This window comes from Eubalaena glacialis, chromosome 8 (assembly GCF_028564815.1).
Source record: "Eubalaena glacialis isolate mEubGla1 chromosome 8, mEubGla1.1.hap2.+ XY, whole genome shotgun sequence".
NCBI lineage: Eukaryota > Metazoa > Chordata > Mammalia > Artiodactyla > Balaenidae > Eubalaena > Eubalaena glacialis.
The window spans coordinates 117,845,232-117,860,925 of NC_083723.1; the positions used below are offsets into that span (position 1 = coordinate 117,845,232).

Consider the following 15,694-nt stretch of genomic DNA (forward strand, 5'->3'; position numbering starts at 1 on the left):
TTATAACTGCCAGTATTTCCATTTATCATTTCATGAAACCCCAATGAATTTGACAGCTTTTCTCTCTGTGAGGGTACTTAAGAGTTCATCAGATTACAGAGAAATGATTTTAGTAAACTAGAGTTTTGTCCCAGAACATGAAATATTGGTCAAATGGTTCCCAAAGGCAGCTGACAAAGTAATAATGATTCCATCATGATAAATTTATTTAGCACACAGTTATGGCACAAGCATTTAAAACAAAAACTTTTATTTAAAATTTTACTGAAGTCTAGCAATATGTTTACTTTGGATATTAATATCTCCCCTGGAGTGCTGATATGATTGTCCTGTTTCAAGCAACTGAAGATTGAATAATAATTGAAAATCTATACATAGATTTAAAAGTAGTACTTTTTCTTCTCTTCATGTTTCAGCAAAGAATAAATTCAAATGTGGTTCTTCTCAAAGCATGTAGCCATGAGTGAATTTCTTTCCCCTATGGAACTAATATTGTATAAAATAAGTAAGACTGTACAATAGGCAAATAGAAATTTCTCATGGCTCCCACGAGAGGCCTGAACTGCCATTGTCAAAGTACTTTTCTCTTGGGTGTTTGCAGAGATGTAGGGCAAAGTCTTGAAACCATATAAAGCCCTCAGAATCCAAAGATCTTCACAGCTTGGTGTGCCTAAGACCACTGCAGCTTCCACCAAGAAGGCAATGGGTGCTCTGGCCCCAGGGTGCTAGGATGGTCATCCTGGTGCCACATCAGGCACAGATGTGGTCCTGGTGCCCAGGGCTCACCTCTCATCTAGTCCTGGCGATCAGTTTGGAAGCAGTTGGGTAATCTGTGCCCTTTCACACTTTGTAGGTTTTAGAGAGTGGGTTCCTCACAGCTATTCAATACCTGAACCTTTCTTTTCTACTTCTTCCTATTTTAGAATCAGTGAAGAATTTCTTGTCACATTCTACCCCCTCAGAGGCTGCTGAGCCAAGGTAAGTGTCCCCTCTCAGAACATCACTTTCTAACGATACAGGCACCTCTGTTTCAGGTTCATATGGCACGGCAATGTTTAAATCCAAAACTTTAATTCTGTTATCATGCTTCTCCCTCCTACCCACCCTCAATCTCCAGCAATCAGTCAGGGTGATAATCTCATCTTCTGAACTCTAAGTAAAGCCATATATGCAGTGAGCAGAGAGAACACATTGCCTCTACTACTTTTGAGGGGCATCTCTTGAAGTTGGGTCAGAAACAAGCACATCTGATTCTGATCCCAACCTACAGATTCCTATTATGCCTTCTGACATCCATGTACTGCAGGCTGCTGCATCTTCCCAGCAGTTCATTTGTGATGGTGTCTACAAAAACTGCTGTTGTCTTGACAGGGAAGGAGGTTATATTTTTATCAAATTTTAATTACTTGGAATCTATCCTTGTGCAGAATCCAGACAGAATTAAAAGAAAGTGTACACACAGCAGGCACAAGAACGGAGAGTAAAAGCTAAGGTGTTTGATTCTAGATCATTGGTAAAAATCTCAAATGAGGAGGTAACACGTTTGAGTACACTGTAGTGGAGTAGCAACTACTATGAGTGAAAAGGTCTACAAAGTTTATGGTAAGATAATACATTGACAACACATATAGTCAATTCCTCCTATTTGTGTGCAATAATTAGTGCTTATGCACTCTTCATTTAGTTGATGAGAAAGAGGGAAGTCTTTTGTTGAGCTTCCTCTAGGAGTGCAGTTACTTGTATAACTTATGAGCAGGTATGTCTAAATATGTCTTTTTTCTTTAACAAATATTGTAACTGGGGTGATTTTTCTTTTCTTTGTGTGTGTCTTTAAGAGTGTGTCTGTAAAGTATGAGGGTGTATTCCAGCTAGTGTCTTAATCTCTGATTTGGCAACCCTGACGCATCCAAATCCACCCCCCCCCCACATCAAAAACCAGGGTGGAATGTGAGGATGTTATCAGCTGCTGAAAAACGTTCAATGATTACTTATTGTCTATAATACGGGATAATTCTTAAATCTCATAGTATTTCATATGAAGCTCTCCATAATCTGGTCCTTAACACTATTTTATCTCTCCTCTCTCTCTCTCTCCCCCACCTCCTTTCTCTCACTCTCCTGTCCCCTCTTTTCTCTCTTTCCTTTTCTGTTCATTCATTAACTTGCCCACTCACAGAGCAGGTAAATATTAATGAGTTGCTTCCCTGAAAATGTCAAGCTTTTTCCTATCTCTATGCCTTTGTTCACTCTGATTCATCTGCCTAAAATGCCTCATCCTCTAACTTATTTATATTTTAAGACTCAATCTAATGATTATCTCTTCTCTGATACATTTACCAGGCATTTCTGTATGTTCATTGCTGTTTTATATGTGTGATTAAATACGTATCTGTGTCACATTTCTTAAAATTTGAGCTCATCTCTAATAGCCTGTGCCTATAATGAAATTTCAGTACAGTTAGAGAACATTTCCTAAAGTTATCAGAAATTTTAAATATAAAGAAGGTGTCGAGGGCAAAATCTGGTATTCCTTATCTGTACATGAGACAGCCTAGTGGTTGAGGCTATGCTTTTGTAGTCAGACAGACCATGGCTTCACTGTAATTCTGATTTCATCACTCTCAAACTTGGAAATGTTACTTAATCAGTCTAAACTACAGTGTCCTCTGTGAAATCAGAGTAACAATACCTCACTGGTTTGTTTTGTAGATTAAATGGGATATTCAAAAAATACTTAGCCAATTTCCCAGCACCTAGCAATAATTGATAAATTATTATTAGAGAATACTCTGGACTGATTGTTCAGGCTTCATGTTAAAACTCGTCAAAACAAAACCCTACCAAATACGTGCCCATTGCCATCTCTTCAACTCTGAGGAAATGTCCATAAACATCCCAAGTTTTCCCCATCGTAGTAAATGGCACACTTCCATATAATAAGCCGTATACCTGAAATTCCTCCTTGATTTCTCTCTTCTCTTACCTCCCATATTTAATCCATCAATTACCATTAAAGATGCTTCTAAAATGGATCTGCAGTGCACTCACTTCCCTGAAACCACTGCTTTCAAGGTTACTGTCACCTTCCCTGAGCACCCTCCAACAGTCTCACAACTCCCACTCTTGCCTCCCTAGAATCTTTTGCAATGACAAAGTTATCTTTCCAAGCATGAATCATACCGTACCCCTGTTCAGCTTGAATCCTTTCACTTGCTTCTCATTGTATTTTCTTTAACATCTTTATTGGAGTAAAATTGCTTTACAATGGTGTGTTAGTTTCTGCTTTATAACAAAGTGAATCAGCTATACATATACATATATCCCCATATCTCCTCGCTCTTGCGTCTCCCTCCCACCCTCCCTACCCCACCCCTCTAGGTGGTCACAAAGCACCGAGCTGATCTCACTGTGTTATGCAGCTGCTTCCCACTAGCTATCTGTTTTACATTTGGCCATATATATAAGTCCATGCCACTCTCTCACTTCGTCCCAGCTTGCCCTTCCCCCTCCCCGTGTCCTCAAGTCCATTCTCTACATCTGTGTCTTTATTCCTGTCCTGCCCCTAGGTTCTTCAGAACCACTTTTTTTTTAGATTCCATATATATGGGTTAGCATCGGTATTTGTTTTTCTCTTTCTGATTTACTTCACCCTGTGTGACAGACTCTAGATCCATCCACCTCACTACAAATAACTCAATTTCATTTCTTTTTATGGCTGAGTAATATTCCATTGTGTATATGGGCCACATCTTCGTTATCCATTCATCTGTCGATAGACACTTAGGTTGCTTCCATGTCCTAGCTGTTGTAAATAGAGCTGCAATGAACATTGTGGTACATGACTCTTTTTGAATTATGGTTTTCTCATGGTATATGCCCAGTAGTGGGATTGCTGGGTCATATGGTAGTTCTATTTTTAGTTTTTTAAGGAACCTCCATACTGTTCTCCATAGTGGCTGTATCACTTTACATTCCCACCAACAGTACAAGAGGGTTCCCTTTTCTCCACACCCTCTCCAGCATTTATTGTTTCTAGATTTTTTGATGATGGCCATTCTGACCAGTGTGAGGTGATACCTCATTGTAGTTTTGATTTGCATTTCTGTAATGATTAGTGATGTTGAGCATCCTTTCATGTGTTTGTTGGCAATCTGTATATCTTCTTTGGAGAAATGTCTATTTAGATCTTCTGCCCATTTTTGGATGGAGTTGTTTGTTTTTGTGATACTGAGCTGCATGAGCTGCTTGTACATTTTGGAGATTAATCCTTTGTCAGTTGCTTCATTTGCAAATATTTTCTCCCATTCTGAGGGTTGTCTTTTCGTCTAGTTTATGATTTCCTTTGCTGTGCAAAAGCTTTTAAGTTTCATTAGGTCCCATTTGTTTATTTTTGTTTTTATTTCCATTTCTCTAGGAGGTGGGTCAAAAAGGATCTTGCTGTGATTTATGTCATAGAGTATTCTGCCTATGTTTTCCTCTAAGAGTTTAACAGTGTCTGGCCTTACATTTAGGTCTTTAATCCATTTTGAGTTTATTTTTGTGTATGGTGTTAGGGAGTGTTCTAATTTCATTCTTTTACATGTAGCTGTTCAGTTTTCCCACCACCACTTATTGAAGAGGCTGTGTTTTCTCCATAGTATATTCTTGCCTCCTTTATCAAAGATAAGGTGAGCATATGTGTGTGGGTTTACCTCTGGGCTTTCTATCCTGTTCCATTGATCTATATTTCTGTTTTTGTGCTAGTACCATACTGTCTTGATTACTGTAGCTTTGTAATATAGTCTGAAGTCAGGGAGCCTGATTCCTCCAGCTCTGTTTTTCGTTCGCAAGATTGCTTTGGCTATTCGGGGCCTTTTGTGTTTCCATACAAATTGTGAAATTTTTTGTTCTAGTTCTGTGAGAAATGCCATTGGTAGTTTGATAGGGATTGCATTGAATCTGTAGATTGCTTTGGGTAGTAGAGTCATTTTCACAATGTTGATTCTTCCAATCCAAGAACATGGTCTATCTTTCCATCTGTTTGTGTCATCTTTCACTTCTTTCATCAGTGTCTTATAGTTTTCTGCATACAGGTCTTTTGTCTCCTCAGGTAGGTTTATTCCTAGGTATTTTATTCTTTTTGTTGCAATGGTAAATGGGAGTGTTTCCTTAATTTCTCTTTCAGACTTTTCATCATTAGTGTATAGGAATGCAAGAGATTTCTGTGCATTAATTTTTTTTTTTTTTAACTTGAGCATTCTTTTTTTTTTTTTTTTTAATTTTATTTATTTATTTATTTATGGCTGTGTTGGGTCTTCGTTTCTGTGCGAGGGATTTCTCTAGCTGTGGCAAGCGGGGGCCACTCTTCATCGCTGTGCGCGGGCCTCTCACTGTCGCGGCCTCTCTTGTTGCGGAGCACAGGCTCAATACGCGCATGCTCAGTAGTTGTGGCTCACAGGCCTAGTCGCTCCGCGGCATGTGGGATCTTCCCAGACCAGGGCTCGAACCTGTGTCCCCTGCATTGGCAGGCAGATTCTCAACCACTGTGCCACCAGGGAAGCCCTGTGCATTAATTTTGTATCCTGCTACTTTACCAAATTCATTGATTAGCTCTAGTAGTTTTCTGGTAGCATCTTTGGGATTCTCTGTGTATAGTATCATGTTGTCTGCAAACAGTGACAGCTTTACTTCTTCTTTTCCAGTTTGGATTCCTTTTATTTCTTCTTCTTCTCTGATTGCTCTGGCTAAAACTTCCAAAACTATTGTGAATAATAGTGGTGAGAGTGGGCAACCTTGTCTTATTCATGATCTTGGAAATGGTTTCAATTTTTCACCATTGAGAACAATGTTGGCTGTGGGTTTGTCATATATGGCCTTTATTATGTTGAGGTAAGTTCCCTCTGTGCCTACCTGTGGAGAGTTTTTATCATAAATGGGTGTTGAATTTTATTGAAAGCTTTTTCTCCATCTATTGAGATGATCATATGGTTTTTCTCCTTCAGTTGGTTGATATGGTGTATCACATTGATTGATTTGCATATATTGAAGAATCCTTGCATTCCTGGAATAAACCCCACTTGATCATGGTGTATGATCCTTTTAATGTGCTGTTGGATTCTGTTTGCTAGTATTTTGTTGAGGATTTTTGCATCTATATTTATCAGTGATATTGGCCTGTAGTTTTCTTTCTTTGTGACATCTTTGTCTGGTTTTGGTATCAGGGTGATGGTGGCCTCATAGAATGAGTTTGGGAGTGTTCCTCCCTCTGCTATATTTTGGAAGAGTTTGAGAAGGATAGGTATTAGCTCTTCTCTAAATGTGTGATAGAATTCGCCTGTGAAGCCCTCTGGTCCTGGGCTTTTGTTTGTTGGAAGATTTTTAATCACAGTTTCAATTTCAGGGCTTGTGATTGGTCTGTTTATATTTTCTATTTCTTCCTGGTTCAGTCTCGCGAGGTTGTCCTTTTCTAAGAATGTATCCATTTCTTCCAGGTTGTCCATTTTATTGGCATATAGTTGCTTTTAGAAATCTCTCATGATCCTTTGTATTTCTGCAGTGTCAGTTGTTACTTCTCCTTTTTCATTTCTAATTCTGTTGATTTGAGTCTTCTCGCTTTTTTTTGTGATGAGTCTGGCTCGTGGTTTATCAATTTTCTTTATCTTCTCAAAGAACCAGTTTTTTGTTTTATTGACCTTAGCTATTGTTTCCTCATTTCTTTTTAATTTATTTCTGATCTGATCTTTATGATTTCTTTCCTTCTGCTAACTTTGGGGTTTGTTCTTCTTTCTCTAACTGCTTTAGGTGTAAGGTTAGGTTGTTTTTTGAGATGTTTCTTGTGGTACGGTTGTATTGCTATAAACTTCCCTCTTAGAACTGCTTTTGCTGCATCCCATAGGTTTTGGGTCATCGTGTTTTCATTGTCATTTGTTTCTAGGTATTTTTTGATTTCCTCTTTGATTTCTTCAGTGATCTCTTGGTTATTTAGTATTGTATTGTTTACCCTCCATGTGTTTGTATTTTTTACAGATTTTTTTCCTGTAATTGATACGTATTTTCATAGCGTTGTGGTCAGAAAAGATACTTGATATGATTTCAATTTTCTTAAGTTTACCAAGGCTTGATTTGTGACCCAAGATATGATCTATCCTGGAGAATGTTCCATGAGCACTTGAGAAGAAAGTGTATTCTGTTGTTTTTGGATGGAATGTCCTATAAATATCAAGTCCATCTTGTTTAATGTATCATTTAAAGCTTGTGTTTCCTTATTTATTTTCATTTTGGATAATCTAGCCATTGGTGAAAGTGGGGTGTTAAAGTCCCCTACTATGATTGTGTTACTGTCGATTTCCCCTTTTATGGCTGTTAGCATTAGCCTTAAGTATTGAAGTGCTCCTATGTTGGGTGAATAAATATTTACAATTGTTATATCTTCCTCTTGGATTGATCCCTTGATAATTATGTAGTGCCCTTCTTTGTCTCTTGTAATAGTCTTTATTTTAAAGTCTACTTTGTCTGATACGAGAATTGCTACTCCAGCTTTCTTTTGATTTCCATTTGCATGGAATATCTTTTTCCATCCCCTCACTTTCAGTCTGTATGTGTCCCTAGGTCTGAAGTGGGTCTCTTGTAGATATCATATATACGGGTCTTGTTTTTGTATCCATTCAGCCGGTCTATGTCTTTTGGTTGGAACATTTAATCCATTTACATTTAAGGTAGTTATCGATACGTGTGTTCCTATTACCATTTTCTTCATTGTTTTGGGTTTGTTATTGTAGGTTTTCCTTCTCTTGTATTTCCTGCCTAGAAAAGTTCCTTTAGCATTTGTTGTAAAGCTGGTTTGGTGGTGCTGAATTCTCATATCTTTTGCTTGTCTGTAAAGGTTTTAATTTCTCTGTCAAATCTGAATGAGATCCTTGCTGGGTAGAATAATCTTGGTTGTAGGTTTTTCCTTTTCATCACTTTAAATATGTCCTGCCACTCCCTTCTGGCTTGCAGAGTTTCTGCTGAAAGATCAGCTGTTAACCTTATGGGGATTCCCTTGTATGTTATTTGTTGCTTTTCCCTTGTTGCTTTTAATATTTTTTCTTCGTATTTAATTTTTGATAGCTTGATTAATATGTGTCTTCGTGTGTTTCTCCTTGGATTTATCCTGTATGGGACTCTCTGTGCTTCCTGGACTTGATTGATTATTTCCTTTCCCATATTAGGGACGTTTTCAACTGTAATCTCTTCAAATATTTTCTCAGTCCCTTTCTTTTTCTCTTCATCTTCTGGGACCCCTATAATTCGAATGTTGGTGCATTTAATGTTGTCCCAGAAGTCTGTGAGACTGTCCTCAATTCTTTTCATTTTTTTTTTTTTTATTCTGCTCTGCAGTAGTTATTTCCACTATTTTATCTTCTAGGTCACTTATCCATTCTTCCCCTCAGTTTTTCTGCTATTGATTCCTTCTAGAAAATTTTTAATTTCATTTATTGTGTTGTTCATCATTGTTTGTTTGCTCTTTAGTTCTTCTAGGTCCTTGTTAAACGTTTCTTGTATTTTCTCCATTCTATTTCCAAGATTTTGGATCCTCTTTACTATCATTCTGAATTCTTTTTCAGGTAGACTGTCTATTTCCTCTTCATTTGTTTGGTCTGGTGGGTTTTTACCTTGCTCCTTCATCTGCTGCGTATTTCTCTGTCTTCTCATTTTGTTTAACTTAACTGTGTTTGGAGTCTCCTTTCTGCAGGCTGCAGGTTCATAGTTTCCGTTGTTTTTGGTGTCTGCCCCCAGTGGGTAAGCTTGGTTCAATGGGTTGTGTAGGCTTCCTGGTTGAGAGGACTTGTGCCTGTGTTCTGGTGGATGAGGCTGGAAATTGTCTTTCTGGTGGGCAGGACCACGTCCAGTCATGTGTTTTGCGGTGTCTGTGAACTTAGTATGATTTTAGGCAGCCTCTCTGCTAATGGGTTGGTTTATGTTCCTGTCTTGCTAGTTGTTTGGCATAGGGTGCCCTGTACTGTAGCTTGCTGGTCGTTGAGTGTAGCTGGGTCTTAGTGCTGAGTTGGAGATCTCTGAGAGAGCTTTCGCTGTTTGATATTACGTGGGGCCGGGCGGTCTCTGGTGGACCAATGTCCTGAACTTGGCTCTCCCACCTCACAGGCTCAGGCCTGACACCCGGCTGGAGCACCAAGACTCTGTCAGCCCCGCAGCTCAGAAGAAAAGGGAGAAAAAAAAGAAAGAAGGAAAAAAGAAATAAAATAAAAATTTTTTTTAAAAAGTATTATTAAAAATAAAAAAGTAATTAAAAAAAAGAGAGAGCAACCAACCCAAAAACAAATCTACCAATGATAACAAGCGCTAAAAACTATACTAAAAAAATAAAAAATAAAAACTGACAAACAGAACCCAGGACAAATGGTAAAAGCAGAGCTGCAGAGACAAAATCACACAAAGAAGCATACACATACACACTCACAAAAGGAGAAAAAGGAAAAAAAAAAATATATATATATATAAAAAGGAAGAGAGCAGCAAAATCAATAAACAAATCTACCAATGGTAATAAGGATAATAAACTCTAAATACTAAACTAAGATAGACAGAAAACCAGAAACAATTTAGATGCAGAAAGCAAACCCCAAGTCTACAGTTGCTCCCAAATCCACCGCCACAATTTTGGGATGATTCATTGTCTATTCAAGTATTCCACAGATGCAGGGTACATCAAGTTGACTGTGGAGATTTAATCCGTTGCTCCTGAGGCTGCTAGGAGAGATTTCCCTTTCTCTTCTTTGTTTGCACAGCTCCCGGGGTTCAGCTTTGGATTTGGCCCCCCCTCTGCGTGTAGGTTGCCTGAGGGCGTCTGTTCCCGCCCAGACAGGACAGGTTAAAGTACCACCTGATTAGGGTGCTCTGGCTCACTCAGACCAGGGGGAGGGAGGGGTACAGAATGCAGGATGAACCTGCAGCAGCAGAGGCCGGCGTGCTGTTGCAACAGCCTGAGGCACGACATGTGTTCTCCCAGGGAAGTTGTCCCTGGATCACGGGACTCTGGCAGTGGTGGACTGCACAGGCTCCCGGGAGGGGAGGTGTGGATAGTGACCTGTGCTTGCACACAGGCTTCTTGGTGGCTGCAGCAGCAACCTTAGCGTTTCATGCCCATCTCTGGTGTCCATGCTGATAGCCACGGCTCGCGCCCATCTCTGGAGCTCGTTTAGGCCGTGTTCTGAATCCCCTCTCCTTGTGCACCCCGAAACAATGGTCTCTTGCCTCTTAGGCAGTTCCAGACATTTTCCCGGACTCCCTCCCAGCTAGCTGTGGCACACTAGGCTGTGTTCACACAGCCAACCCCAGTCCTCTCCCTGGGATCTGACCTCTGACGCCCGAGCCTCAGCTCCCAGCCCCCTCCTGACCTGGCAGGTGAGCATACAATCCTCTTGGGCTGGTGAGTGCTGGTCGGCACCGATCCTCTGTGCGGGAATCTCTCCGCTTTGCCCTCTGCACCCCTGTTGCTGTGCTCTCCTCCATGACTCCGAAGCTTCCCCCCTGCCCACCCCCCATCTCTGCCAGTGAAGGGACTTCCTAGTGTGTGGAAACTTTTCCTCCTTCACAGGTCCCTCCCAGAGATGCAGGTCCTGTCCCTATTCTTTTGTCTCTGTTTTTCCTTTTTTCTTTTGCCCTGCCCAGGTACGTGGGGAGTTGCTTGCCTTTTGGGAAATCTGAGGTCTTCTGCCAGCGTTCAGTAGGTGTTCTGTAGGAGTTGTTCCACATGTAGATGTACTTTTGATGTACTTGTGGAGAGGAAGGTGATCTCCACGTCTTACTCCTCCGCCATCTTGGAGCTATCTCTCTCATTCTTTAGACCACTGTTCGGATCTCCTGTTATGACCTATGGGGTCTTGCACATGCTAGCCCTGCCCACCTTTCCCACCTATTCCTGTGCTCCCTCCCCCAACCATCACAGCACAGCACTGGCCTCATCTCAGTGCAGCTCTCTCCCACCTCACTCTTCAGTGGGCTGGGGCCCTGGCATCCTTCTCTCTCTAAATGTTACCTCCCAAGAGGTCAGAGAGACCTTCCCCAATCACATGAGTATCATGTTCAGTTTTTTAACCTTTGTAGAAAATGTCTCATATTTTATTATGTATTTCTTATTGTTTGCTTATTTTATAAAAAATCTCCTCTGAGAGACTCTCACCTCCATCCCCAAGGACTTAAATCTCCCCAAGAGGAAGCTCAAGTATTCTCACCATTCTGCTTGGCCCATAGCAGTTACTCTCCTCACTACTATTAGTCCATCCCTACCTTTTAATGTCCTAATATGGGGTAAGAGCCCTTTCACACTTACTGTCATTTAGAGTTTATATAAAATTTTATTTACATTATTTCATTTGGGTTTTGATCCACATTGACATAAGCTAAATAAATATTAATATTCACATTTGCAGAAGAGGAAATTGGGTTTCAGAGAGGATAAGATTTCAAGGTTCATATAGCAATCTATGGGCAAACCTGGTACTTGACTGAGGTCCAGGTTTTTAATACTGAAAAGCTGAACTCTCCTCATTGCACCTTCTCATGCACCTCACAGAATATGACGGGTTTCACTCTATCTCCATGGATTGTAGAGGGAAAAAAGTATTGGTATGTGAGGGATAAATGAATTGTAAAGGTAGAATTTCCAGAGCTCTGGGTGGATGAAAGACCAAGAAAGCCAGGTGTATCCTTTAGAATTGGCAGTGGTAACATGGAACATGGTGGTTTGATACTGTTTAATTTGGGGGTGGTTGTGACGGGCAGTGTAGGATATTAGATAGAGTATGTTGTTTAGACTTGGACTTGAATGTGATTCCTGCCCTGCTGCCAGTGGGAATGTGGTTAAGTAACTTAATACCTTTCCAAAGCTCAGTTTCTTCATAACTAAGATGGGTATAATAACATGTATAAAGAGGCTGTGTGAGAATCAAATTACATTATGTGCATAACGTACCCAGTGTATGATCTAGCCTATAATATACTATTAAAACACGATATCTGTTACTGTTATTACTAGTCAGAGAAGGCAAAAGATGGAAGTCTGACCAAGTGATATTTTTCCCCCAGGAGAGTTAAGCCCTGTGTCTCCAATATGGAAGTGGAGAACAAGACACGGGTAACCAGGTTCATTCTGGTGGCGTTTCCTGGGAACCGGGGTGTGCGTGCAACAGTGTTCCTCACGTTCCTCGTGGCCTGTATTCTGACAGTGGCTGAAAACGTGATCATCATCCTGTTGGTGCAGCAGAACCGGCCACTGCACAAGCCCGTGTACTCCTTCCTGGACAGCCTGTCCTTCTCGGAGACCTGGTACCTCTCTGTGCCTGTACCCAAGGTGCTGTTTAGTTTTCGGTCCGTGAGCAGCGGCGTCTCCTTCACGCACTGTATGATACAACTTTACTTCTTCATTGCACTCCTGTGCACAGAATGTGTGCTCCTGGCTGCCGTGGCCTGCGACCGTTATGTGGCCATCTGCCGCCCACTGCGCTACCCCACCATTATGAGCCATGGGCTCTGCTTCCTCCTGCCTCTTGGTTCCTGGACCAATGGCTTTGGCATCTCCTTGGCTAAGATCTACTTCATCTCTTGCCTCAGCTTCTGTGGCCCCAATGCCATCAATCATTTCTTCTGTGATATCTCTCTGGTACTTAGCCTCTCCTGCACAGACATGTCCACAGCTGAATCGGTGGACTTTGTCCTGGCACTGGCCATCTTCCTCTTCCCCCTCTCTCTCACTGTCCTGTCCTATGGATGCATTCTGGCCACCATCCTACGCATGCCCATAGGAAAGCAGAAGGCGTTTTCTACTTGTGCCTCCCACCTCGTGGTGGTCACCATCTTCTGTTCAGCTACTATTTTCATGTATGTCTGGCCCCGAGCCATTCATGCCTTCAACATGAACAAAGTTATTTCCATCTTCTATGCCATTGTTACCCCTGCGCTTAACCCTTTCATTTATTGTCTAAGGAACCGAGAGGTCAGAGAGGCTCTGAAGAAACTGGCTTATTGCCAGGCCATCCGATCTGGCTAGTCTGTTACAATTGATTAGAAAGAAGTAATTTGATTTGGTGCCTGCTCTTCCGTCCTCCATCCTTTCTCCTTTAATGCCTCACCTGGATATTATTCATGTTAATGTGACCTCACCACATCCACATTAACCACGGGCTCTTGGCTGTGTCCTGAGGTCTGCATCAGTCTGTGTTCTAAGGGCATACCCCTTGAATAGAGAATTCTCTTTGGCTCTGATCCAAAATGGGGTTTCTAAGACTGTGAGTAAATTCCTGAGTTAAGTGGGAGAGAGAGATGGCAGCACATGAATTAGCTGTTTTATCTAGCAAGCATTAAACACTCGGGGGAAACAGATTTGGTGACAGCTTCCTGACTTCTCAGTTTCCTGACTGAGACAGAGGTAGCAGCTGCTTTAACAATCCATTCTGGATATTATGCCAGGAGTCAATCTTGGTGGCAGAGACTAGAGACTGTTCCTCTACGCCTTTCAGCACTTTTTGTAAGCACCCATTTCCCTGTATTAAGTACCTTTCTGCTTCAAACAGCTGGAGTGCTTTCTGTTATCCGTAAGTGAACTGTACCTTTTTCAATGATATTTTGTCTTCTTATATAACTTATTCAGTTGTTTTGTGTTGAATTTCATATTTCCCTCCTAGATGTCACAGTATGTTTATTTGTATTCTCTAGTGGATGAGCACGTAATAGCTGATAAATAAATAAATATCATCTCACATATTATTTGCTAAAGGAAGCTTGCCCTCACAGTCCTCTTTTCTTCTGATCTCAGTGTTCCCTCATTCCTCCTCAGTTTTCTTTTACTTCCTCTGGGCTCACTCCCTCACCTCATATACAAATAACTAGCCCAGTCTTAGGAATTGACAGATTTTCGTCCTATACCACAGTGTCTCTCAACTCTCCTACTTGTTTATCTGACACCCTACCCATGTACGCCTTACCTTTTTGATACAATGAGCCCACACACCTGCAGAAGGGCACAGGGATATGCCCACTCTTGATTCATAGTTCTGACAATGGCAAAGGGAGCTATACTTTAAGTTGTATTCAATGTAACATGCTGATGTCAGTAGGAATTTAAGTGTTCCATTAGAGCAGTTTAAAATAGAATGGGTTTTATAATTTACATCCTCTTTCACAAACAATACTTTCAAGAATGTTTTCTCTGTCTTTTGAAGTAAGAGGCATTAGGTGGGCTCTTTGCTGCATTTTACAAACTTCCAGAACGGAAGGAATTAAATAATGAATAATCACAGACAGTGGGGAACAGAGGTCAAAACCCAGATCTGGTAACTCTAAGCCCTAGGTCCTTTCTTAGCTCATGGGATCTCCCCAGAGAGAAAACATGCTTCTTTAGCAAGCCTAGTGTGGAAGCCAATTGATGCGGTTGGAATCTTCAATTACTATATCTAGAGAACTGTTAATAAAATAAAAATGGACACATGTGAAGTATACTCCTCAGGAAAGAAAGAAACAAAGGTAAAATGCAAACCTCTTTAGAGAATAAAGATACAAAAGGAAATGATTCTCATAATGGAAATGATTTAATGTTTGCTCCTAGAACATATTTTGGTCACTTCATACACAAAGAAGTGGTTATAAATGTATTTCCATTTAAAACCCAAACATATAAAGATAAGTGATTATTTTTGAGATAATTCAGATGAATCAAAACATAACAGTACAGTCATATAGGGCTATGAAATGTGTACACAGAAAAACAGGCAAAGACATCTTTAGCAGGAATCAGTAAATGAGGGGTGTAAACAACCAACTGGTTGCTGACAATCTGAGTTTTAGTCCCAGATATATTTTTGTCATGTGAGCTGGAACAAACCATCCAAACTCTCTGAACCAGATTCCTCACGTGTAAAATAGGAATAGTAATGCTTACTCTGCTTCCTTTACGCAGTGGTTTTGAAGATCACCTGGCATGATGCAAAAGATCTTGATTGTTAAAAATCTGGACCAGTGTGAGACCTAAGCAAGCTGAAGGTTGGTTAGGGTTTACACGAGGCAACTGGTGGGGAAGATTGTGCCCTTGACCTGTCTGAAACTGTCCACACTGCCTGAGCTTCATGTATATAAGCTGGGAGATTCCCGATGGAAGGGGATGCTTGTTTCTTTATTATTTTCAGAAGTGTCTGAATGAGGGAGAGCGTGGAAGTAGCATTTCTTCATAAATTCTGTTGTGTTTCAAAGAGCGGATGGGAATCAGCAAAATGTAACCTTGACCTCTTTGTGAGAAGAATATCTAAATGCATGGCCTCCGAAAAGTAGACAGTACAGATCAGACCAATATGGGAATCAACCTCAGCAGAGAGAAGATGTTTAATAGCAGTATAATGGATAAATGCACACAGAAGAGAGCTATTTGTAAGGTGAGATGCATAAAGCAAGTGATAAGTTTTGAGCCAGCCTGCGTGGGTTTATAAACTCTGGTAGTCAGTTTTAGCAGTTTACCCTGAGACTAATCCCTCAGGATTTAGTTATAATCAACCAAGCTTATAAGAAGCTTCATCAAATAAAAAAATATTACTTATACATGCAGTATATTTTTAAAGGGACTATATTAATTAGCTCATTCAACTAGTATTTATTGAGTATCTACTATGTACTAGGCACAAGTGATAGGGATATAACATAACAAAACACAAAAACTTGTCATCCTCGT

The 15,694-nt window shown here is 40.6% G+C and overlaps 1 protein-coding gene across 1 annotated transcript; it reads left to right on the top strand.

Moving 5' to 3' along the window:
- Nucleotides 1–12,091: 12,091 nt before the first annotated feature.
- On the top strand, nt 12,092–13,027 carry LOC133096523 (olfactory receptor 6B1). Its single transcript, XM_061198134.1, has one exon. The coding sequence runs from the start codon at nt 12,092–12,094 to the stop codon at nt 13,025–13,027; it is 936 nt and encodes a 311-aa protein (XP_061054117.1).
- The last annotated feature ends 2,667 nt before the right edge of the window (nt 13,028–15,694 follow it).